The 26,826-nt window shown below is 38.6% G+C and overlaps 1 protein-coding gene across 3 annotated transcripts in view; it reads right to left on the bottom strand.

The window, feature by feature from the left end:
* The window catches only part of ARFGAP3 (ADP ribosylation factor GTPase activating protein 3), a 36,338-nt gene extending 9,845 nt beyond the window's left edge, over positions 1–26,493 (bottom strand). Inside the window, exons 1-12 of one of the 3 annotated variants that reach the window (XM_065633078.1) lie at positions 26,323–26,493; positions 24,114–24,152; positions 19,999–20,117; positions 18,717–18,789; positions 15,680–15,811; positions 13,449–13,532; positions 10,655–10,742; positions 10,202–10,258; positions 8,388–8,434; positions 6,033–6,178; positions 2,334–2,459; positions 1,653–1,775 (exon numbers count right to left, since the gene is read on the bottom strand). In XM_065633078.1, the coding sequence (XP_065489150.1) occupies positions 1,653–1,775; positions 2,334–2,459; positions 6,033–6,178; positions 8,388–8,434; positions 10,202–10,258; positions 10,655–10,742; positions 13,449–13,532; positions 15,680–15,811; positions 18,717–18,789; positions 19,999–20,117; positions 24,114–24,152; positions 26,323–26,391 (1,103 nt within the window). In that variant the 5' untranslated portion in view covers positions 26,392–26,493. The remainder of the gene's footprint in view (positions 1–1,652; positions 1,776–2,333; positions 2,460–6,032; positions 6,179–8,387; positions 8,435–10,201; positions 10,259–10,654; positions 10,743–13,448; positions 13,533–15,679; positions 15,812–18,716; positions 18,790–19,998; positions 20,118–24,113; positions 24,153–26,322) is intronic. The other 2 variants (XM_065633085.1, XM_065633084.1) reach the window with 2 other exon arrangements.
* Between the last annotated feature and the right edge of the window lie 333 nt (positions 26,494–26,826).

The raw sequence follows: 26,826 nt of genomic DNA, 5'->3' as shown, positions 1-26,826 counted from the left end.
CCAACTTATAAGCCTTACCGAGTCCAACAATCTGATCTCATACTTTTTTAAAGAGAATGGATATGTATTCCAACTCCAATTAGATTCTATTATTGCTATAACTAGAACAAGAGCTGGGAACAACAATTTATCTTCTAATTATTGAACCAAAACACATTAAAATGCCTCTTCCATAATTTATCCTTTGCCTGCTAGTAGGCTTATGAATAATTTGAGAGCAGTAACAGTGCTTTCCAAGGAACAAATAGGGAAGCACTGAAATGATACGTTTTATTTTACAAGACTGCTGCCAGTTTACTTGGTAGCACACCTGCATTTCTGCCATTTCTGTAGTGATTACACTACAAAGTAATGACACAAAACCTTTGTGGTTTTATTTGCCTGTCTACAAGTAATTAGGTACAATTTTCCCTGTTACTGTGGCACCAATCCAAGAAAGGCAGTTTATAAAAGCAACACCTGTTTCTATCTATCAGTCCAGAAATAGCTGTTTCATTGCACTTGGTGCCTGTAGGACTCATTGCTTTTCCCCTCCCTCCCAACAGCAGTACTTTATAATTTGCATTGCATTCATTCTCTGATCAAAATCCATCAATTATTTTTTACTTACATTTTATGTTCAAATACATTAAAGTCTGTCAAATAAGACTGCAAACATCTACACAATACATCCAACACACAATATTTCAAAAAGATTTATGTTTTTGCATTTGGCATATGGCCAGTTAAAAGACTGATGCAACTGTAGTATATCTAGTATCAGACTTCCATACTTATTTAAAGTGAAAGCTGAAGACAGTACCAGAACATGGGGAGAAAAAAACAAAACGAAAGAAAAACACCAACCAACCCACCACACCAAACCAACCAACCAAAACCAAATGCAGAACACAAGTCATTCTGACAAAAAATTCACTGGATTTGGTATACAGCAAATAAAAGCTTATATGGCAACTATCTGTGCAAGTAGAGACTAGAACTTGAACAAGACAAAACCTGTGAATGCATACTTCTGACTTCCTTCTCAGAAAAAGTAACTCCTTTTCTTTAGAAATACATCTGTCATCAAGGTAAGGTCCACTATTTCACTATTGGAAGTGGAGCATCTCCCATATGAGGAAAGGCTGAGGGAGCTGGGTCTCTTTAGCTTGGAGGAGACTGAGGGGTGACCTCATTAATGTTTATAAATATATAAAGGGTGAGTGTCATGAGGATGGAGCCAGGCTCTTCTTGGTGACAACAAATGATAGGACAAGGGTCAATGGATACAAACTGGAACACAGGAGGTTCCACTTAAGTATGAGAAGAAACTTCTTCACGGTGAGGGTGCCAGAGCACTGGAACAGGCTGCCCAGGGAGGTTGTGGAGTCTCCTTCTCTGGAGACATTCAAAACCCGCCTGGACGCCTTCCTGTGGAACCTCATCTAGGTGTTCCTGCTCCGGCAGGGGGATTGGACTAGATGATCTTTTGAGGTCCCTTCCAATCCCTAACATTCTGTGATTCTGTGATTTTCAATGACCCCGACAATATGCTATGCTTATAGACAAGTCCATTTGTCTTCTATTTTAAGTTTCAAATGTATTGTATATATTTGAATACGTGACTCGCAGATGCTTCTACACTCACTCAAAATAAAAAGCTTATACACTACCTTGAACCAGAAGAGAAATGTGAGTCTTCTGCATCATCGGTGTACTTCTTCTTTGGCTTTGCAATTGTAGGTGTTTCCTGCTCTATCGTTTGCATGTCTGAGATGACTGAGTGAGAAACACCACTGGGGAGGAAAGAAATAAGTATGTAAAGAGATGACAAAGCTCATAGCCTAAAAAAAACAAGAAATGAAAGCCCAACTCTAGTTTCTGAAGCTTGCTGATAAAGCCTAGGCTATACAAACTTCTAAGGAAAAAGGAGGAATGAAAAACTCAACTGTAGTTCTCTGAAGGAGTGACAGAACTTCTGAACACGCAGACCATTCCAACAGCTGGAAAACACAGCAATGTGACTTTTTTAGTTTTGGCTTGTAAAAGACAGACTATACTTAGGTTGGTACTGCTCACTGAAAACATCCTGGCTGCCTTCCTCACAGTCAGCTAATGAAGGCAAACACCCAACAGACATCCTACAATTTAAGTTAACACCTGTCTGGCAGGTTAGAACTTAAATCTATCAGAAGCAATCTTGCCCTGCCCCTGACAAATACTAGATTCTTTGATGATACTGTTTAAGTTTACATAACACACTTCAGTATATTTTTTCATTTCCTACGTAAAATGAAGGATAACTGCATAAAGACACGGAGTATTTCAAATACAGCTCACAGAATTTCACATACCTTCTGTTGCTGCCAAGACCCATGCCAAGCCTCTCCAATTCACTTTTCTTCTTGCCAGATAGATTTAACTTTTCTTCTTTTGTTTTAATATCAAGATCTCTGTAGGCCAACCGTAAGGATGATATGCTACAACAAAACATACAGTTAACATGTAACTGTAAAATGCTACACTGAACATCCAACCCAAAAATACTGGTATAAAATTAACAATAGCATTGTATTTTGTAGTGTATTGTGTATGTTCTGTGCTTACTGAAAACATTAATTACTAACTGGATTAAACTCCAACCATAAGGATGGGAGAAAGCCAGAAGGAAGACTGTCTAAACAGTCTTTTTCAAAATGAATGTGAAGCATACCACTGCTAAAGTTCAGGACATGGTTTTGCATCACCATTAACTGAACCTGAAAAAGTCTCTTTTCCACAGTCTTTATTCTATGTCAGGAGTAGTTACATTTATACAGTCCTAAATTACATTCGGCCCTTTGAAAGCAACTGCGAGGCTGATGTGGCCCCAGGTGAAAATGAGTTTGACACCCCTGGTCTATGTAATACCAAGTAGTTGTCAAAATTATCCAACTCTCACAATACTGCAGTACTGTGGAATTCGTGATATAACGCTAGTGATGTTTTCCTCTCATGGGCAGCTTGGCCCTACTACATCTCCTGCCATTCACCCCCTTCATGCTCCTAGTGGATTTAACAGCACTTGAAGCAAGTGCTAGAGGTAGGCCACGTCATCTTTATTGCTGCTGCCCTTCCCTGTCCCCGAAAAAGTGTTTCAGAAGAAGGGAGGAAAGACTCTTTGTACTCCCAAAACAGAACATATTCTGTATTATGGATACTTTGAAGCATCCAAAACTTATTTTCTGCACAGCTGGCAACACATTTTGTCATCTGAAACATCCTCACAGTTCAGATATAGCAAGCTGTCTTTCTGGGATGCCATGAGCCTTCCTATACCTCAAAACTATTTTCCAGTAATACCGGTGTGGCACAGACAGAGGGTTTTACTCTTGGTTGCAGAACTGTAGAAACACTGCTTAAATTTAATTTGTTAGGTTAAAATGGCTGAAAATAGTAATTTTAATGAGCAATGCAGCAATATTTTAATTCATAAAGTACCTAAAGTACAAATGAACTAACTATGAAAGGTTAATGGGATTTAGGATGCTGCTGGTAGACATCCTGCTGCAAATAGGAAGTGCTTAAGTCTGAAAACCCTCATAACTTTCCATCCATTTTGTGCAGAAGCAGGAATGAAAAGAAAACAAGTTTTTGACCAAGGAGTATTTTCTTCCAATGTCTCTCCTAACTATTTGATTACTGAAACAAGTTCTTCCTAGCTTGACTTTTTCTGGTCCCATGCATACTTTAACCAAGAGTACAACATGTCTCTATCAAAGTTCACACCCTGCTGCTTAGTGCATCTCCAGCAAGACACGAGCCATGTGGCTGCAACTGCTGGAATGAAAAGGGCACAACATCTGGTCTCCTTCCTTCACAGACAAGCGATGGCGGTACCAGCCTGCTATAAGGAATGGGACATCACTCCTCCACTGATGAGGCATTTCAAAAAGGAGGAGAGCCATCTCAGTCTGGTGATGATTAGGTATCCTTCGATTGCTGCTTTCAGAGGACCTGGAGCCAGAACTAAAAAAATCACTGTGTCTTATGTTCAGATGCTCGTAACAATAAAACTCAGGTACGAATCAGGATGCATCTGTGGAATGGCTTCTGAATCCAATAAAATCAGAAAAATATATCTTCAAAGCACAGAGTATGATCAGGGATGTTTTAAATCAATCCTTGCCATTTAGAATCAATGGTTACACAGAAAATTGAAAACGTTCTCCAAAATTCAACTTAAGACTGCTGATAAAATCTGCCCAGCATTTTAAGTAGAAAGATTAGCAGCCAATCTTATGAAATCTGTTTTATAAACATCAAAGATCTTATTTGCTGTTGACTAAAACAAACAAGGATACTGGTGGTTTTTGTTGTTTGTTTGTTTTTTTTAAAAAAACCCCCAGAAACTCCAGTTATCTATTCTCTTGTCAGTGCTCAGCATAAAACAAAGAAACTGTGTCCCAATTATAAAATCACATTTTAAGTTTCAAGTCTCAGGACTCTTTCTCCTTCTAAGTACTAGACTACAAAAGCATCACTTCCTTTCCTGTCACATAACAAAGCCATATTGAATTAATTTACTAAAGCTCATGACTCAAGCTTTTAAAATTAAAACCACCACACAAATTAGTTGGAAGCAAATGCAATTTTAAAAGTATTCACCCTTATTTGATTTTGGTATATGCTGCCATCTACAGTTAAAAATCCAAAAAGTTAATCGTAACGGAAATAGTTCTCTCACCTCTACTGGGATTGGATCCATAAACTGAAGCGAATGTGCACCCCTCATGTTTGCGGACATTTTTAGAGGGTTCTAGCCACTGCTGAAAGGTTGCAATGAATTTATACTAAAGGTTGCCTTGAATCTGTATAGGTTGATACATTTCTGATACAAAAACTGAATCATTACTGTTTCTTCCAATCTGAATTATATCATTAAAGATACTATCATTAAAGAATAATAATGAACAATTGTTTTTCCTTGTTATTTAGTAGTCTTCCTCTGAGTCACTCTACTGGTAGTTTTTGGCAATCACTGAGAAGCATGACTTGGTGGTAAAAATACTTCAGGAAAGTGAATGATCCCCTTGTGATTCCTATTTTTGATGCACACAAAACAACTATTTCTGCAGAGGCTACATAAAAGTGAGCAAAAGGAGTAGGGAGGAGATCATAAGCCAGACAGCTTGGTAGTATGAGCTCCGTGAGATCCTGTAATAATATGTAATAATTCAGAAAAATTCTCAATAGGTTATACAAATGATGCATATTAGCATGTTAAGCTTTAGAACAGTAAAAGCGTACAGTAACCAACTCTTCAATAGTCTAATTTTGATGACAACTACCCGAACACATGTAGCAAAGGAATGTAGTGGAAGGAACCAGGAACAGCACCCTCTGAGCTTCAGGGCTTAGTGGTTCTTAACTAAGACTGACTAAGAGATTTGAGGCCTCAGGCAAAAATAATCAAAGGGTTTTAGTGAAAATATAGGCAGTTCCAATATAAAATAGCTGAAATTTTAGGAGGCAATTCTAGCCATACCTTAACTACCCCTTGCCTTCAGCATAGAAACCTTTACCCAATGAGTACGAATAAAGCTGAATATTTGTATGCTCCCTTTGCTCTTAGAAAGACTGTTTTAAACACTGTTCAGTTCACTACATCAAAACAAAATAAACCAGGTAACTAATATGGGGTAAAGGAAATTCAAGAGGATAGTCTTCAGTGGTAATACTTAAATTTAACATATTTTAGATTTATTTCACATTTTATTCATACGTATCAGTAGAATGACTCCTTATTTTCTGTGTTAAATAACACTAAGGTTGTTTTTAAATATAGCATTTGGCTATTTCTACAGTAAATTATCAACTTAATGGCAAAAAAAGGGCAATGGGGGAATTACTCTTTGACTCATTTCATCCACATTTTGGAATTTCTTTAAAGCAAGAACTGAAGTTTTATTTGCATGAGCTGATCTGTGGTAGCATTTAAAATGTTGACAGTTAAATCATTAACATGAAATTAGACTTCATGTTTTACCATTGTATATACAATTCATACTTACAGTGGTTCTTCCTTCTCAGTTTTCTTACTGCTATGAAGATCCTCTTGCTCCTTCATTTTATCTACAGCTTGTGCTTGTTTTTCAATCTCATTAAAGCTTTGGCTGCTCACTTTTTGTGCCCCCAAACCACTTTTCTTGGCACCGAGCTTGATTTATTGAAAAACAAAACACAAAAGCCCCAACATTATAACTGAGACAATCACCCCAACTGACTTAACAGTCAACTTTGAAAGGAACGGGAATCCCTATACTCTGCTCGGGAGCACATGCAAACAACAATGGAAGCTCAGAGCAGAGATAATATTTTTTCATGTTTTCACTCTCTACATGCTTCTTCTACTAACTCCTACAAATTTAGTTGGCTCTGCAGTCAAATACCACAAGGCAATGGAACTATTATAGTTTTAATTGTTCAGAGGTCAGCATGTTCAAATAAATAGTATAATATATAGCACAACTTGAGTTTCTTAATAATTATTTTGTTGCATAGGAAAAAACATAATAAAATTTGTTGCAATGGAACCATTTGGTGCTCATTCATTTAATTCACAGTTTACATTTAGAAGTAGCAAAGACTCTTGAATTTGTTCTCCCTGACCAGTGCTAGAGTGTTATCTTAAGTATTGATTTATTCATATTTTTAATTAACATGTACACAGGCAACACAGGTATTTACTGACTTATGGTAGAAGAGCAACATATAAGTTTTCCGTATACGTGGATGCATGATTAGCATTCACATGTGATAAAGCATTTTAAACTTTTTTTAGATAAACATGTCAGTTGAGAGGTTCCAGTTTTGCACTCATTCTTTGAAAATAATTCTATTTCTAGTTCATATCACTTCAATACAGGAATACATATTCTTTCATTTTGATTACCAGAGATTTAAAAACCACTTTATATTATAAATACTAAGAGATACAATGATGCTGATTCAGACAGTGGTGCAGCACTCAAACTACTGTTCTTAGTCTCCTATGTGTTTAATTCCTCATCTGCAACACTGCAGCCATATTAATTTTCACAATACATTTATCTTAACCTTTTAACGCTTTAAAGTCTTCACATAAAAGCTCTGCCCTATGTACATACAGCTTTAGGCTCTAACACTACAGTTCACAAACTATAAATGCACTTGTGAACCCAGTTATGTTCTTCTTACTGTAAGGGAACATACCTGCACATACCACTTAAACAAGAAACTCCTCTTGCATATTAGGGCCCTCTAGCGGGAGCAAAAAATAATAGGTTTCAATCTAAATTAATCTGCTCCAATAAATCTTCAAAATCTTTTGCCATAAAACAGCCCAGAGTTAAAAGAAGTTACTCCCTGTAACATATTGTCACCCTGATAGTCTAATATTAGGGCTATTTTCTTGGGCCTCAAGTGCCATACATTCAAAACATAGTTTTTCCTAGCTAACCTGACTTAAGCTGTCTTACTCAGTTTTCAGGTTCCTTGAACTATCATTTTGAGATACTCAACTCTCCTCATGCCTTCTTTACAGAAGCCAGATGCCCAAGAAAATGCTAAGACCCCATCCAGAAACAAGTCTGTAAACCATGTTGAAACTACCTTGAACTGAATGCAACTGCAACCTAACTACAAATGCAAACAAAGACCATACTGCTGTGTGGTATGAGATGACTGCTCCAGAAATACGTGTCTCAAACTCACCTTGTATTGACAGGTTATGCCACACATACATACTTAGCCACTCAAAAGTGTTGTTGAAGTCCCTCCGTTTCCAGGATTTGCTACAAAAAGATCTCACTACTAACTAACTTAGGTGAAAGTCTGAAGAAGCCCTGCAACTCAGTATCAGCAAGTGAGAATAAAGGTTACAGGGCATCAGTGGAGTTGCAGGGACAATAGTTGTGAAAAGAACTGAAGAGAAGTGGGATACAGACCTTGACATCAATATATGCTTTGACATTTTTATTTTACTCATTTTTTAAAAGGTATCACCTGCTGTTCAGGCCCAGACAGCAAAAAGAAAATGACACTCAGATATGTATGTGCAACTCTAGACAGTTCAGTGAGCTACAAACATGTAAAACAGCCTTAGAATTTATCTGATTTCAGAAAACCACCCACAGATCCAAAGCACTCTACTAGGTAAAAGCAGTAACCCGTTAGACGAATTCATCTTAACAAGAATCCATTTTCAAACAGACTGTTGGCTGTTTTGATATAGAAACAGTTTTCAATTCCATTTTAGTTTCATAAATTGTTACCAATATAAGCACTGTTTAGTGCTAACTTATGTGATGCATTTCCATATTGCAATGTACGTATTTCCAGAAATCTATAGTACAGATAAAAATATGTATATATACATATCCACTTACCCCCTTCTTAGCTTGATTTGGCTTCTTTTTTATGAAAGTGGTGTTCTCTGCAAGAATTAAAGGTATGTTACTTGACATACAATTTTATTAATCCCAGAACTGCAGAGATAACTACCACAATATCAGCCTCAAAATAGTTTTTTGGAATTTATTTTAATGCTTTGAAGTATTAAAGCTACTACACTAAGAGACTGAAATACTAAACTGAGTTAGAGGGAATGGAGCTGTGAATATCTCCAAGAAGATGCGGGAAACCGCCTCTGATTAAGGATATGGTATCTCTTGCAAATGCACAACAGGAACAAAATTACAGCTCAGTTTTCAGTTGTAGATACCCGTTAGTAAACAGAATAAGAATGCAGGACTTGCTGGTTTGGATCGGGCTAGAGATCCACCTGATCCCATTCAATTTACAAGATGAATTGTTTCCTGGATAGAAAGGTATTGGCTATGTTTAAATCCACCAATGATACAGATAAAACATATCTGTGTTATCATTTAAAAAAATCACAAGCATTATCAGACGTCACAAGATACTTACTGGACTGAACAACTTTATTCTATTGCCTAAGTACAGTATGGGGATTCTAGCTCTAAGTTTGAAAGTTCCACCCTTAATGCTTTGTATTAAATCTTGAAACAGCGAAATCAACTTACATGCTGCTCTGCGTGAAGTCTGACACAACTCCTAATCTTGATACTTTTAGTGAAACCCCAATGAGACTCATTAGATTCTGTCAGGTGCTATATTGTGCTTTCTTGACAGCTACCCTGAGCCAGGGTAAATCTTCCACAATCAAATGTTTTCAATCAACAACAACTACTGGATGCTTGCACATCCAGAAAAAAACAGTTTGAGACAAAATTTAGCTGGAAACAGGCATACACAGAACAGAGATTCTTCACATAAGATAGAACTTGGGATGTCCAAAACAAACAAGAAAGAATTTTTTATGTTTTATGAGATGTTTTATGTTTTATGAGAACATATGTAATAGATACAAATGATAAAACCAGGAAGTGTATGCAGTTAACTATTCTTACTAGTCTCCAGCTCTGAAAAAAAAAAAAAAAGAAAAAATGCTAAACCCCATCTAAATGAATATAAAAACAGTGAAGACTGCACCTTCCTGAAGTACTGAGTTAGTCCCAGCCACCACTACTCCTGTGCTGCTGAAAATCAATAGTCTCTATTCTCAGAAATCTGCTCCTGCAGGGTGGCCTTCAAAATGATAAATTCCTGATGTATTTTATTCTATTTTCCTCAACTTTTATTTACTTATAGTAAAACACTCTGCAGTGTTAAGTAAATTAAGACTCTGGACATCGAAGATACTGTACTACAAATACAAGATTTTTCTAGTCTTAATTTTTATGTTCAGTTTTCTAAAAAGAGAGCAAAAACTATGTCTAGATAGAAAGACTGACCTATTAGTACAAGATAGCTGGCCATTAATCACAGCACAATGCTCTATTCCACCTGTGTGCTTTAAATGCAGGACTTAAAGCAGCCTAACAGGAGCTGTAAAACATTAACAGTCACCTTTATTAGGTGTGATTCCTATAGTACTTAAATTCATCAGGTCAGCTAAGAAAAGATAGATAAAATCAGAACACGGACTAAAATTAATTTCTTAGAAGGAGTACACTGTTTAACAGAAGTTGTAATATGAATTCTGATATTTCGACTTACTCATGCACACTGATATTAAGAGTAACTATTCCACATCTCTTCCCAGTCATACATTCTATGTACAAACGAATATTTAAGTACACTATACTGGCTGCTATTTTCTTCTGCTTTCACTCATTACCTAATGCAGCTTTTGGTGATGTACTAAGGCCATCAACACTTGGTCCTTGTTCTGGTCCTAAAACATAATGAACAAGGGTAAGAATAACAGAAGGCTATTTAGGAATGCTAAAAATACCAAAACACAACTTACCCTACTCAGGGTACTGTTTGATACATACAGCAAAATGTGTTATTTCTAAAATCACCTTTACCAGTTACTAAAAGAGCAGCAAACACCCAAAGATTCATCTGAAGTCTTTTGAATCAAATTTTTGTTTGGATTTCTATTAAATGTTATTAAAGGAACATGCCATGCAGTCCCACACATAACCTTTCTAAAAAGTTCTTCCTCTCCAAAGTTCTTGCGCTATTATTATGATTCGGTTATTTAACTACTAAAGTAGGGTAAAAAGAGCCTAAACAAAGAGATGACAAGAAAAATGCAGGTTATTGTTGACAAAGAATGTCATACCTTTGTAGCATTCTGGCGTATTTTCTGAAGTTTTCTGCTGTAGAGAAACTGGCTCTGGCTCTGATAACACCCACTCTGTACTCTTTGCCTTGAAAAAAAATCACAAAATCAAAAGTGTGCACAAAGTAGTGTACAACAAATAAATATGAGCACTGAGCTCAAAGACTGCCTTAAGCATCACTGATTAGTTAATAGTGGTTTCTTACGATCACAGCTTCTACATTTAACACCTGTTCTCAGAAGGGCAGTTTAATTAAAGTTACAAGAAATGCTTACCTTCATTAAAAGTGAGCTGGCTTTAAACCACTCCTAAGTACCTGTATTCCCCTCTCAGGAATTTCAATATGTTTACCATCCAAAAATTAATATGCATTTTAATTGTGCTTTAGATTATTTATCGTATGTTAGCTATTAATTGTCTTTACTCGTAACAGTAATAGAGTACAGGAAATCTGGATCATTTATTTACATATGATCACCAAGCCTTCTCCCCACACTAAGCTCTTGCACTTCCAATTTTCTAACACTTAGTTTTTGATTATGAGCAATCCTCTTCAGTCTTCCTGATGAGTCTTCCCATGTGCCTCGGGCACATCCTCCTCCAAAGGCAGGTTTGTGACCTGGTCTCAACAATATCAGCTTAGTATTATCTTTCCCACCAGTGCTGTGCCACTGCCAGTTCATGCTTATTCTTCCCTAAAACCTCAATTTCAAAACTTCCTGCCGTGTCTCTCAAAAAATCCATATCCAAATAATCTCTTGCCGTTAGTCTCTAACCTCCTGCCTTTGCAGCTACCCAAAAAGTTTCCTGTGCAAATTTACTTTATCTTACACATATATTGTCTTAAGAGGGTTTGTATCAAGTTCCTACTTCTTGTCCTCAACCACAAAAATATTTACAACAGTTTGCTGCTTAAACTTCTTTCTGTTTAGCTTGCTTCAGTTTATGATTTCCCCACTCAACTGCAAGCATTCTTCCAAGTTGCCTTTTGCAAATAGAAATACTCAATTTGTTTTTCTACTATCAGGGCGGATGATCTTCTGGCGAAGACACTAGACTAGAATTCACAACAGCTGATTTTTTTGGTCTTTGCAATGAGCATTTCTGAGTAATACAGCAACCTTCCCAGTCCATAAAACGTGAATATCTTTCGCTGTTTCAAAGATGTTGAAATTTATTTTTATAAGACATTTGAATGCTGGCTTCAGTAGAAGTTCCTAAAATAAAATAAATAAATAGCAAAAAGGCTGAATTTCCCTTTAAAATGCACCATTTCTGAAACCTCACAAATACAACTAAAAGGTTACATTTTGAAATGTCACGAATAACCAAAAGGAAAAAAAAATTCATTTGAATTACAATTTTTTTCCTCCTTAAGCATGGCATATACACTAGAAAGTCACTAAAAAGACACATCTGTATGGGAACGTAGTGGAAGATTTGGCGAGGAGGTTAGTTGAATGTAAATACGCTCAAAGTGACTTGCAGCTGTCTGTAGAAAAAGCACATACATCACACTAACTGTTTTACTGACCTCGTGTGCTTGATGAGTAGAACCTCTGTGTTAGATAACATAGGCCTGTGAGAAACTCTGGGCACCTTATCACTATGTCTGAGATTCCTGCTTTGTTGTGAGAAAGAGCGGGAGGCTGCGCCTGCCTGAAGCCGTGAAATCCAGGCGAGCTCAGCAGGCCCAGTGATCTTCCAGCAGGGCTGAACTTACCAGCGCCTGCGTCCCCGCTTGTGTCACCTCTGCCTGGGAGCTCAGGTGCGACTTCGGAGATCCCCCAGTAGAGAGGTAACTAAAACAAAACTCGCTCTTTGCAATGCATTCGTGGCCTCTGGCTCTTCTTGCGATGTGCCTGTGTATTTGTACACAACGTCATTTTTCCTGTGTTCTCTACCCAGGTGCAGATCCAAGCAACTTGCAAAAGTTTTTATTACTTGCTGCTAATGCACATGGCACAACCACAACATCATGACACAGGAACAAACACATATGAACTGGTGAAAAGTTTTCACAACAAGGGCTAATCTGATATACCCCAAGCTCTTTGAATTCTTCTCTATTCCAAAACATGCCTTACGATTATACTTGTATTTTAGGGGTTCAGAGACTGCAACTGCACTAGAAAGCAATTATACTAGAACACTTAATATTGTTGCAATATTTACGAATACTAGGTGTAGTAATAACATAATTGCTCTAAGTTTAAGATCACAATTGCTGAAGTTGTTTTCACTGGTATTTTTCAAATACCAGACTCAAGAAAGTCTCTGAAAAATTAAACTGTGAAATAAACACAGTATCTACCACCTTAAGGAAGCAGGATCAAATAAACGAAAACCAACAGTAGCAGTAGCCTTCAGAAAGTTACTTTAACATTTTCAAAGAGGATGTAAGTATTTTGGAGGAAGAAAAATATCTTACGCTTAGCAATTGTTTTAAGAACTGTTAAGCTTTACTGATGAAAACCCAAAGCTATTACATAGTATATTTAAACCAGAGCACTCCCAAGCAAGGAACAAATCCGAGTGGAATTGTACACCTACAAAGAAATAGAGTTTCATTCCACATTTAGCTACTATTTGGGTCATTCTAAATTATCACCTTAGAAAGTGGTTCACATCCAGGAAGAATTTTGAGACTCACAGAAGGTAAAGCAGATAAATGTTAACTTCCTGACCTACCCTTTATAAGGTTTTCTTTCAGGGTTTAATCTTTGTCATAGTGCACACAGTTAACCTAAGTGTTTAGAAAGCTGACAAGAATCAAATATGGGTAATCTATACCTTGGAAGAAACATGAGATGCAAAAAAGTCTTCCTCTTTGGTTTGAGGTGACGAAGGTGGCATTCCACATCCATCTGTCCACAGCTAGAATTAAAAGAGATAATTTTACGGGACAATTGCATGAATATATTTTTTTCAAATGTGCCAATCTTAAAACTACCTCTTTTTTCAGGTTAAAAAATTATTGGTTTTTTTCCTGGTACATAATTTTTCCTTACAAATTTATTCGAGCTTTAATATATGACACTCATTTTATTTTATACATCTTTGATGTGTTTTTTCACATTATCCATTTCCTTCCTAAAAAAATGCTCAGTACAAGCTCTGCTGCAGTAATACTGTCAATATTTAGTATCACTAGAGCTTTATAATAAGTTTTTTCATATTCTCATATAAGATACTTTCTTTCTAATATTCTTATTTTGTCCAAAGCAAAAATAAAATTTAAAAAAAAAAAGGAGGGGAGGGGGAACAACACTAGCAGTCATTGGAAATAGTTTTCAAAATTGGATCAGTGTGGTCTGATATTCTGAGGTATTTTCCCACCTAGTCTCAGCGTTCCAAAAGCTTTGCTACAGTTAAAGCAGGGTTTTGCAAATGCCAAGAGCTTTGAGCAATGCCTGATCTCAGGGTGGGCTGGAGGGCCTGTGGTGCCACAGGTCATGCTGAGCATCGTGCAGGATGGGACTGTAACTTGTGATCTGCTCTCCAAGGCTACTCACAGGCAAATAATTTCTCATGGTTCTTTCTACTATGTGCAAAAGATACACAACCAAAAATTATTACTTCTGTCAAAAAAGGTTACTGAATGTGCAACAAGTTTACCTCATCATTCAACAATCAACTCTATCAGTAAGGTAGAGAATATTTTTTTTAAATGAGATGGGGAGAGGATGGTTGGTACTAAATCTAATTATCTGAATAACTTACTTCAGGAATTTAGATATACATACATAATTAATATCAAACAATTGGATGGAATCTGTAATTGAAGCAAGATAATGACAGTTCTTCAAAGTGCCATTTGGGGAACCTACCATCAACTTAAATGGAAATTATATTTACTTGAAAATGTTTTACATCAAAAGCTGTTAAGTCAAAAAAAAAAATTCTCTGAAGTTAGTGCACTACATTGTCTATAACATTTATAATATAGATTTATTATAATCCATTCAATTTCATGCTATTTGATGCATAGATTAGAAAACCCCACCAAATAAGCTTTCACGCTTTTCCTTTAATTCCCACTCATCTGATCAACTCCAAATCAATCAGTCACCGACTTTAACAAGCTGAATTAAACAATCAAAACACGCTTTCTGTATACGCAGAAAAGAACGGTTGTCAAACTTATTTAACACCTCAGCAAACTAATTCTGCATACTTTGCTAATAACTTCTTCCTGTCAGCAACTTAACAATGTTTTGACAGCATGCATGAACAGTTTCAGAACAGCAAGATCTGGACATATATACCTTGCTAATTTTTCAAATATTATTTTTGTAGTGCAAAAAGCAAATACACACATTTGCCAGTTTAAATCAAATTCCACTTAAATCACAAATATTTTGTAGCTAATTCTATCAGCACTTTTACATTTTTAAATGCTGTACTTCTCAATAATAACTCAGTTCCAGATAAGCAAAAATAAAAACATTATATAGTTCACCAAGAAGTGCTGACATTTTTGTTGTGCAATACCACGAATATAATTTTGGAGCACACCTGCAAACAAAGAAGTTTCCATTTTGAAGAATACTTGAAGTTTCTGCCTAGAACTCCTACAAGTTACTGCAAATGTTAAAATTATTGTTTTGAATAACCCATAAATGGTCCTGAAAAACCCAGTTGAGCTCTATCTCGATATTTTTTCCCAAACAAAAAAGGTAAGCTCCAGTTTACTCCCCAGCTGGCCCACTCACTGCAATGTGTATCAGTACCTCCTAAACACAGATAATGTTTTGCATTACTGATTAGAAACTTAAAATTACCCTAGGACAGGGGTGTCAAACTCATGTTCACCAGGGGCCACATCAGCCTCGCGGTTGCCTTCAGAGGGCCACATGTAACTGCTCCTACATTTATCCAGTCCTAAAATTACATTCGGCCCTCTGAAGGCAACCGCGAGGCTGATGTGGCCTCCGGTGAACATGAGTTTGACACCCTTGCTCTATGAGAAAGAAGATCATGTTTTTCAGAAATCTTAAAGACACAGGACACACATTACTCACATCAGTACCATGCTTTCTTGTTGCCTGTGCTGCGAGAGATTTAATCTTCTCCTTGTAAAGCTGAGCAGCCCGACTGTTGTACTTTGCATTGGTATCATTTGTTGTGCATCCATGTTGATGGAAAAAGGCAGACTATGAAGCAGAACACAGAAAATGCTATGAGAAACAGCTTTAAAAACTAATTACATTAAACATAAACATATATTGCAAAAACTAATCACAATAAACATAAACATATATTGCAATGCAGCAAAATACTCTGCTCCTCTACCTAAATCTAATATTTTAAATTACGAAGACTACATAGATCTCCAAACAAAAAGAAAACTCCATTCTGGCAACCTCTTTATGTATAAATAAAACCACAAAAAAACCAAATACATTAGTGGGAAGTTTTAAAAGCATGTACAAATGCAAGCTTGCCATCATATACAACGAATCCTAGTTCTGAAGCTAAGTGTAGAAAGGAAGAGGCATAACTGATTGCCAGTACCTGTGCTTCAGATGACATTCCTGATATTCTAAAAGGCAATGCTTGGCTTCATCTCTAGCATGCGAGAGAGAAAAATGTATCTTCAATAGCGTCAAAATAACTGTATAAAAATGGTGTATTCATATATATGATGTACCTGTATATATTTATATTCTTGGGTATTTATATAAAAATATAAATATGTAAAAGAAAAATTTTCTTCTGATTTAGATCTTCAACCAAAAGCAAATCAATACATTTACATCAAAATTCCACAAGTTGTTCAAAAGACAGAAAAAAAAACCCAATTGTTTTCTCATTACCTAGAATTGACTAGCAAATCATACCATACATTCTTGCATGGAGGAACACGTCAGAGTATTCCCTAAAACATAATACACAAGTTTCTGATAGGATCAGCACGTCTGGATAATCTAAGGTTATGACCTCATATGCTGCAATTGCAAAGCATAAATCCAGTATGTAAGTACCAGGCTTCGTATAAAAATTAAGCAACAACGATGCAGGAGATAGATAACGAAAGTCAATTTCTGTGATTACAGCAGAAACAGTCGTAAACATCACGGATGCCAAAAAGATGCATTTTTGCATTTAAATATATACACCCATGAACCTGATATTCAGAGCTTTTTTTTTGTAAACCCTAATTCCAGTCGTCATTGCGATTTATTCTGAAAGCAAAAGGAAATAAGAACAGTTCAGATTTTCTAGCAATCTGATACACAGCTACGAAGCTCAGGACAGCTGTTATCCAAGATTCAGAATCATCAAGTAATTATAGAACACAAATGATTAATATTAATCTGACAGTGCTTCTAAACAGTAGTTAGCAAAAACAGGATGTGGCATTTAATTGGAATAAAAAGGGAATGATTTTTTAATGCAATTAGAAGAAAGTGTTCATTTTACTTTTAAAAATCTTCAGACAGTTTACTAAAATGCTCTTTAAAGTTTCAGGTATCTTCTTAGGTAATCCAAAATGGGCCATTGTGATTTTCAGGTATTTGAGGGCTGCCTGTGGGTATATTACACCTCTTAGTACAATGTATGATAGGAAAAAGTGACATCCAAGCAGAAAGACAAAAACTCATGAAATTAAATTATAAAGGTTTACTGTTATTCTTCTGGTAATATGCTTTCTAAGATTAACTGAAGTACTTTTCAAACTTTGACATCTCTTCTTTCCATCTTCCTTAAACCCTTTGTATAGCAAAGTTTTATATAGTTTAACAAAAGTTTTTAAACCTTTGGTTAAAAAGAAAATATTTTTCAGGCAAAATCTCCCTATTGTGATGAATCAAAATTGTTATTTTTATGTACCAAGTGGCATAACAGATATTCAATGAGTAAATTCCTATAACAGTAGTATTAATACAGAAAGGTGTAACTTAGAAAGGACAGGCCGAAGAAAAAGAAGGAGAAGACACCATGCACCTGCTCAGATCTGCAAGCCAGAGACAGGGACCTGCTGAATGCTAAATTCAAAGAAAAATGTTTGATTGGAAAATGTAGAAGCAGAAGATAAATAATAATGATACTGAACTCATAATTTTTGTATGGAAATAGTTTTTTAAAAAGGAAAAAACATCAGAATATTACGTGTTAGACTTAAGGAAACAGATTGTTAAGAAAATTGTGAAGAAAGCGGCTATAGAAAGAAAGTTTGGCTGAAGTTTCTTAAAGAAACAACATTAAGGACAAAGCACAAATGAAGAAAGATAAGGGGTAAGCATTCAAGGAATTAGAAGTAGAAATTGCTTAGGGAAGTTGCATGTTTCCACACTGGGTGGGTCAACTTAGGGAAGCAATCTCTGTTACTGGTGGTCAATCTTTGAAAAAACATGGGACAACAGGCAAGACTCTGAAAAAGCTGACAAAAGAAATCATCCTATTTTAAAAAGGAGATTGACAACTATACAGCAGTCAACATAACTTCAATTTACAAAAACATTGTGTAAGAAACTTATTTTTAAGTACATAAAAAAATCAAGTTGAAAGTAACAGCCAATTTGAATTGGCCCCAACCAAAACACTGCTATTTCCTCTCTGACAGTGTAGCATGTCTTGACTTCAGTTGTACCTGAGCTGGAAGTCAGATCTTGACTTCAGTGTCACTTTGGACAGTGACATGATATTTGGCAGGATATTGTCATAAACCATGTAAGGAAACACAGTCACAGGAAGATGCCCATTAACTAGGTTTACAAGCTGTTGGAAAGCCATCTTTCAGCACCTGGCAATGTCTTCCTGTGAAATTAGACATTTATTGACAAGGAACCTGATCTGGCCCTTTCAGTGATTTTTGTTAATGACTTGTAAGAAAAAAAATAAAACATTTGCAGATAATACCAAGATGGAAAAGTTGCAAGAAGTATGGAGGATGAAATCAGCATTCAAAGGAATTCTTAAAAACAAGAGAAAAATAAAAAGAGAAACGGAATGGAAAAATAAAAATATCCCCAAGATGTGAGCCAAGAAGGACAGACAACAGCTTCCAAGCCTACCAAGCTTCAATGTGTAAAGCAAATACTCAGGAGTACATACAGCACTTGCATTTCCTCCAACTTGCATGCATCTCAGCTGAAACCAAGACCAATTGGAATCCAGTTCTGTCGATCTAAACAGAAGAAAACATTTTTAAAGTTATCTCCAAAGCCATTTAAAATCTCTCTACCCTTTTTTGTTTCGTAAAATGTTTCTCTCCCACTATCTTTTTGTAAAGTGAAAAACATGCACCTACAGAAAAAAATCTGCAACAATACACAATGTGCAAAGCAAATTAATAAGGCCATGTAGAACCGTCACAGTTTTTCAAACTGTAAAAACTTGAAAAAAAACACATCCTCTGGCTGACAGGTTTTCCCTTTTAAAAAGCACCAATTTGACACATTTCCAGGAATAGCATTTGAACTCCATCAACAGCAAATGACAATCATGTGATGGACACAGTGACCATTCAGATGTCATACCACGACAAAATTTTGAAGCTCAATGAGTATGAGGTGAATTAATACTGTGATCATTAGGAATGGATTCTTGAGAGGCCTCTTGTAATACTCTTGTATACAGTGAAGAGGCAGCTGAAGAAAAATTTTAGTTGATGAAAAACAGTTGCTTTTATCTGCAATCCATTCGTGCATGCATTGCTCTCACTTGCTTCAAGCAGAACCTTACTTTTCAAACATGTAACTATTTATCAGGCCAAAAAGGCCCAGAGACCATCAGTGGGGATACTCACCTAAATGTGACAAGCTCAGGGTGCAGATCTACTGCACCAACTGATTTGAGTTAAACAGCTGCCAAAAGGAGTAGGTAGCCCTTTACACTACTCCAGTACTAACCCTTGAGTGACACCACAAAGAACTACGTTGGGAAGCAAAGCTGGCAAAATGCTATTTAGCTCTCCAAACTGGCTTGCTGGGGGTCAGATTATCTTTATGAGAAAAACACTGTAACACTGTTGAAGATAATAAAGTAATATTTGCCTCAGTCTTGATTTGGAAAAGTGATAAAACACTTCAGCATGCTTACTCTGTTCTTCATTTTCATCATCTTCTATGTAGAAACAAACCTGCCAACAAATGTGCACCAGTAACACAAGAAGCAGGTGATGGGAACAGGTGCGTGGAACAAATTCTACTGAACCCTGCCTATTTACCTAGTTCTCAAGCAGCTATCAGACACATCAAAGCCAATATGAGCATTAAAAAGGTCTGAATCAGTAGTTGAGAGAAGAATGGGTTTTCCTCTCTAAGCAGGTATCTGGACAAACAAACAAAACATTAAAAGATGCAGTTTTTACTATAAAAACATACAAACTACTTACCTAATGAAACTCAAATGAACACCAAGAGATCGATGGGTCCCTGAACAATCAATACAGAGAAAAACTCCATATGTTATGCTTGCCCAGCTAGGGTTCTTCGCTCCACAGTCAAAACATACCTTAAAGAAAATAAAAGTCGATAAGAGGACTTGAGCACAGCCGCGTCTTCTAGTTGTGTTATAGGTCATGCTAACATCCTTGCAGCAATCAAACTTAATTAACTCATCCCTAGTGCATCTGTTGACCCGATAACTTCACATTATCCTAATTTTATAAATACGAAGAGGAGCTACACAATCTGCCCACGCTTGTTTGTCTTTGCCCTAACTAGACAGGACTACGTGCCTTCTCAGTTTCTGTCTATAACCTGTGTACAAATGGACCACAGGCTGAGAAGCCATAGGACAGAGAACCCACACCAGTCTAGTTCAAACCCATATTTAATGCAGAACTTGGAGCACTACTGAAACATGAAAGCATTCAAGAAATATTTTCCCAAGGGCAGGCTCTCTTCATGACGTACCAGAGTCTACTCTTTCCTCAGAACGTACATGTGACTGCAGTTATCAGCACTAGTAATGACACCTTTATCTACTTTCCTATATAGAATGCTTGACCCTGAGAGTAAACCTCCGAAAGGCAGCTGTGTGAATAAAGCCTCCATGCTGTGTATTGCCCAGCCTAGCACTATCTGCCAGACATGACTATTGTATGATGTAGCACACATGTATTGCTGTATCAACCTTTTAATTGTCCATAACATGGGTTAAAAAACAAATACGCCTATAATTACTGCATAGACAAACCCAAGAACTCCTTATCCTCTGCTACCACATTAGACTCCTAACATTCAGCCAAAAATACATGAGGTATCTGTGTCTACATCTCATATACTCTGCAGGTCTGCAGATCACAACTTCCAAGTCCTGTCTCAGTTATTCTAAATTTTGTACTTCTTTAGTCCAGGAAAGCAAGAACAAAAAATTTATCTGATACAAATCAATTTTCAAATGCAAGGAACACCTCTTCTTAGTTAATGCCATGTGCACATGTCTATTCCTGTATGAAAGCACTTCATTATCTGATCAATGCTTTTTCAGTGGTATTTATAAAGGCTTCGAAGAAGTACTTTTACAGTAAAAGCACCCATCTATAGGTACAGTCAGAGGCATCTGCTGAGAAATAATTCCACGGAGAAACAAGCTTTTACACACAAATAGATGGAGTTGCAATCTGAAATGTTATCCTTCAACATGCTCCTAGAAATAAAATGCAGCCTCAGATAGCGAGTGAAGTTCTAGCTATACGCAGAAAGAATAAAAACAAGTTTCTTCCCTATCAGCTGGGGACATATGGTATACCCTACGCACAGGGCACAATGCTTCCAGCATCTCCTCATCAGGCTGGAAAAGTGAAAAGTTAAGAAGTCTCCTTGCTCGAAACTCCATTCATACAACTAAGTAGAGAATTTTGTTTCTACTTTTTGTACATACCCAGTCAAACAAGACCTGAGTTCACACTCAAGTCAGGTCTCCTATCATTCACCCAAATTAATTTAAAATACACTCCCAGGAGCTAAACTCCTTGTTTTAGTGTGTGTCTGTTTTAGCTTGTACAGTCCGAATTTATCAGGCACAAGCAAAGTTCACCAGCAGATACAGCATTAGCTCTTCCAAAACATGAACATTTTAAGTCTGAGCTTCAATTAGGCTAATGAGCAGTAACACAAACAGAAAGCATGGAGGTCACTGTTTCTGCATGCGCAAATCCTCTTTTTCTCTGTCAACAGACACTTAACATTTATTAATGTTGTCATTTATGCATCCCACTACTGTATGTGGAAATGGGGTCATTCACTGGCATATAGCAGGAAGAAGAAATAAGAGCAAAGCTACAGAGGATGAGCAACAAAAGGAGGGGGTTAGAGAAAGTCCCTGAAACAAGCACAGATGGAAGAACTATATACAGGGAGTTAGGGAAATTAGTCACTCTTCATGGATGCCATATTCTAAGAAAACACATAGCCTTAGTGGTCAGCACTGATTATCTTTTTCCCAATTCTATCCAGTCTTTGAAATCGCTCCTTAAGAAAACAACATGAGCCTCATCTTCATTTTAAATTGGCTATTTTCAGGGTTTTTTTCCTTACAAGGCCAAAAGAAGGATGAGGACAACAAAACAGGAGAAGATTCTGATTGAAACCAAAGCTAATAGGACAGCCCTGGTCTTGCTTCTAATGCAGGAGAGCAAAGCAGACTTACGCACGTAAGTCTTGTGCAAATTCTCTGGAGTACAAATGGGAAACAAGAATCTCAACTATCAGTGTGTGGTTAAAATAAAAATCCCATGTTTGAAAAGATTCAGTTATAAACATCCCTAAAGATTCTCCTCCCTGGTACAATTATAAGCACTTCTTAATGTCAACATCTTAAAAGGCAGTTGCATCACCTTGAAAGCTAGCTGCCACAAACCAGTACAGCTCAATAACTCCACTCTTGCAGGATTCTCTATCAGCTATTTACCAGACACTTGTAAAAACTATTCATCTGCATTAAAACTGTAGCTTTCAGGACTGTGATGCAAGTAGGAACATCTAATTTTCTTGTGAAAGTAGTGTAAGAACCGCCATTTCTATCATGTTATGCAACAGAAATAGAAGCATGTTTCATTAATATTTGCATTAATTCTGCTAAAATATCTAAAAAATTATAAAAAATCTAAGTGAAGGATATGCTTAAGCTATTGCTTTTAAAATGCATTTGCATTATTTTTGCTTATTTTGTGTTAAAGCATTTCAGGACAGCCTCACTTCAGTAACAGTCACTTTCAAAAAAAAAAAGAGCAGAAGCCCTGTTTGTACCAGAACAAACACAAAGATTTGGGTATAATCCACAGCAAGGAGTCAGTAAAGCATACAACACCCACGTTGCACAAGAAACTTATGTTAATAAATACATACATAATAAATATTGTTATTGAATATGGAAGTGTTAGTTGTGGCACTACAGAAGAGGTGGGCAGGTTCAGCAAGCTGACCTAACCCCAAGGTCACGGTTACAGACACTTTCAACCTCCCGTGTAACGGGGCCACCGCCACAGGGCAGCTCCGCGTCTCCTTGCTCTTGCCATTCCTACCGCGGCAAGGTTGCTACAGCTGCACCAACACTAAACCAGCTGAAACCCAGGAGGCCAGTTTCACACTTGGTCAGTGATCTAAATCCAAGCAGCTACTCCCTTAGAGACCAGCCACCACAACCAGATATGCTTTCGTTCTCTTGTATCAGCAATAACAATCCCATTTGTTGATCCTACTCGAAGCCAGCTTTGACTCAGAGCAAAGGTAGGTCCAACTCATGTCACAGCCACATCACCAGTAATGCCAATATGAGGGAGGGAACTGAACAGCTGATAAACCACCACCACAACACACATACTTAGTTTTCAGGTGGTTCAGATCTTTGATCTAGGTCTCCAAGCAGAGACATGGATAACATAATCAACAAAAGAAAAGAAAAAAACAGAGAGAAGAGAATCAAAAACTAACAGTGTCAGAGGAATATATATGCCAGGTTAAAAAATGACTATCCAGCACAGCCTCAGGGTACAAGTCTTTACTTTTAAAGGTGAGCTTTACAAACACACAAGTTAACAACACCAGGTAGCTTAAGGACTATCAACATTATTATATGTACAAAACACATCCTATTTAATAATTGTAACATGTCTGTTAAGCGTCATTGGGCAGCTCTATATTATGTAATACCCAAAGACACACATGAAGAACTCACAAAAAGCCATTTCTCATGCTAAACAAAGTAAAGGAAACTAAGATCAAATTGTAGATAAGTAAATTTCAAGACAATTATTCAAATATCAGTTTAAACACACTATAATCCACAAATTAAACTGCACATTTATTTAAACGAGCATTATTTTACTAAGCTCATGTGCACTCAGAACTACTGCAGAGCAGTAATGTAAATGTACATGCCTGCTTATAGTAGGCACTCAGCAAGCCCAGATGCTGCACAGAAGAGACACCAGTTCTTCCCAAACCATGCATAAACACAGTTACAGCATATTACTAAGCTTGTAACAGAGAACTCTTCCCATACTTGCACTTTCCCATGTCTTTGTTTCCAAGCAGAAACACCCTACAAAGAAGGGGCAGAACACATATGAAGAACACAAGAGAAAGGAAACAAAACAAGATGGAATCAAACACGAGAGGACAAACTGATGGCAGCAACGACTTTTACTTAAGAAGACCGGTCAGATACACAGGCATTGGAGAGTTGGGAGATCTAAGCTGTTGATGTTTCCCACTCTCCTGCCTCTCCGTCTTTACAGGTCAACAAGACCGGGTGTCATTGCAGTGTTAATGTGACTTTTCTGCACCTGAGCTACTTTTTTCAAACTGACCTAGTCTGAATGGCAGCACACACTGTGCCAATATTTCTTTGCCAACATTAGCACTGAATTTCTGTGTAGCACCTGACATGACTGCAAGGAGAGACAGACATGCCTGAGCAACCAGAGGCACCGCAACCACCTTACTAAGGCTAGTACAATAACGACAAATTCAGAACTGTTCGAGGCACTCCATCCTTGGGTTTTCTGTCCTCACCAGCCATGGGCAGTACATTCTGATTCTCTCGTGATCCCAGTAGAGACAAAGCATCTCAACAGCATTAAAGAACTACTCAATTTCCTAGACACAGTGCCAGTGTATTTCAGGAGCCTGTAAAAAAAACTTCTGACTCTCCCTGTTGAGACTAGGACCTTTTCTTGATGAACTTTTTACCCCTATGCAAAGGCAAGTTTTAGTAATGTTTGCATTAGAAGCTAGTTGACGAGTGTTCACCTTTGAGGTACGCTTTCTGAGAAACCAGACATAAGTCCATTGAATACAAATCATTAAGACTGTATGGGGAAAAGTGTGGAATCACAGAATCACAGAATATTAGGGATTGGAAGGGACCTCAAAAGATCATCTAGTCCAATCCCCCTGCCAGGGCAGGAACACCTAGGTGAGGTTACACAGGAAGGCGTCCAGGCGGGTTTTGAATGTCTCCAGAGAAGGAGAATCCACAACCCCCCTGGGCAGCCTGTTCCAGTGTTCCATCACCCTCACCGTGAAGAAGTTTCTTCTCATATTTAAGTGGAACCTCCTATGTTCCAGTTTGCACCCATTGCTCCTTGTCCTATCATTTGTTGTCACCGAGAAGAGCCTGGCTCCATCCTCGTGACACTCACCCTTTATATATTTATAAACATTGATGAGGTCACCCCTCAGTCTCCTCTTCTCCAAGCTAAAGACACCCAGCTCCCTCAGCCTTTCCTCATAAGGGAGATGCTCCACTCCCTTCATCATCTTTGTGGCCCTGCGCTGGACTCTCTCCAGCAGTTCCCTGTCCTTCTGGAACTGAGGGGCCCAGAACTGGACACAATATTCCAGATGTGGAAGTCAGTTCTGGACCAAAGACAGACCTCCAGATTCATATCCCGGAAAACAAAACCAAGGTGTTTCTTTGTGACACTAACTCAAAGTTTCCTAGTGTATTTTTCAGACAATGTTCTCAGTCTATATCATAATGCCAACACAATGGAGCGGGTGGCACTAAAAAGCAGCACAGAAGCACGTATCTGCTGAAGGCAGTTCCGCCACCCAACACTTCTGTCATGTCACCTCGCAGCCTGAGGTGCCTCTCCCAGTTCACACCTAGCCACCACACATCTTCATAGCTAATGAATACTAAAAAAAAAAACCAACAGGGCTTTACAACACTGAGAAACTAAAGTCACCACTGGACAAGTCCCAACGTGGTAAGCAAAGATCGAACTTTTATCGCCACAGAAGCAGCTGCACCGCAACGCTTCTTTAAAGAAAAAAAAAAAGAGAAAAAAAAAAAGGAAAAAATAAAGCACTTTCAACACTCTAGGTTGTCGCTGTTTGGGAACTTGCTTTTTGTTTTGAGCTGAGCTGAGCTGACCCTCCTTCCAGCAATCCTCAGACGCCAGGTACCCGAGAGGAGCGGCGCTTCCCCACTGAAAGGCTGAACGCCGACCGCCCGGCGGACCCCGCCTGCGGATCGCCCCACAGGCCGGCACACCTGCCCCCGCCTGCGGAGCGGCCGCGGCCGGGGAGCCGCCCGGCCCTTCCCTCCTCTCACAGGGCCCCCGGCAGCGAGCAGCCGGGCCGGGCCGATCGGCGGGGCGTGCCGGGCCGCGGGCACTCCCCCTCGCTGCCGCGCCGGCAGTGCGACGTGTCACAACGGCGGGGCGCAGCCGCCGCCTCCCCCCGGCCCGGCCCGGCGCCCTTACCTTGTTGGTGGGGACGGAGCGGAGCCGCTTGAAGATGGCGGCGATGTCCTGCTTGCTGGGCTCGCACATGGCGCCGGGCGGCAGGTGGGGGGCGAGGCGGGAGGGCTGCGAACGGGAGCTGCCGCCGCTACCGGCCGCTCGCACCGCCGGGACGCCCCACGCCGCCGCGGGACGCTCCGCTCCGCTCCGCCCCGCCCGGGAGGCGGCCACGCAGCGCGCACGCCCGCGGCGGGGCGCGGCCTGCGGTCGCCGGCGTGGCGAGAGGGGGCGACGCTCCCCCCGCCTCCCGGTTGCCGTGGAGACGAGCGGCTCTGCTGCGTCAGCGCCTTCCGTTGGGCGCTCCAACCGCCGCGGGGGAGGTGAGGCGGCTGGCCTGGGGCGGTGCGTGTTTCGCCGTGAGGGGGCTCAGGCACGGGAGGCCTCCTCGGGGTACCTCAGGAGATCAGCACCACCTGTTCCATCGACCGGGTTTGGGAAAAAAAATAATGAAGCAGCCACGTTCCC

Source organism: Caloenas nicobarica, chromosome 1 (assembly GCF_036013445.1).
Source record: "Caloenas nicobarica isolate bCalNic1 chromosome 1, bCalNic1.hap1, whole genome shotgun sequence".
Classification (NCBI taxonomy): domain Eukaryota; kingdom Metazoa; phylum Chordata; class Aves; order Columbiformes; family Columbidae; genus Caloenas; species Caloenas nicobarica.
This window is presented reverse-complemented; position numbering and strand designations above follow the sequence as displayed.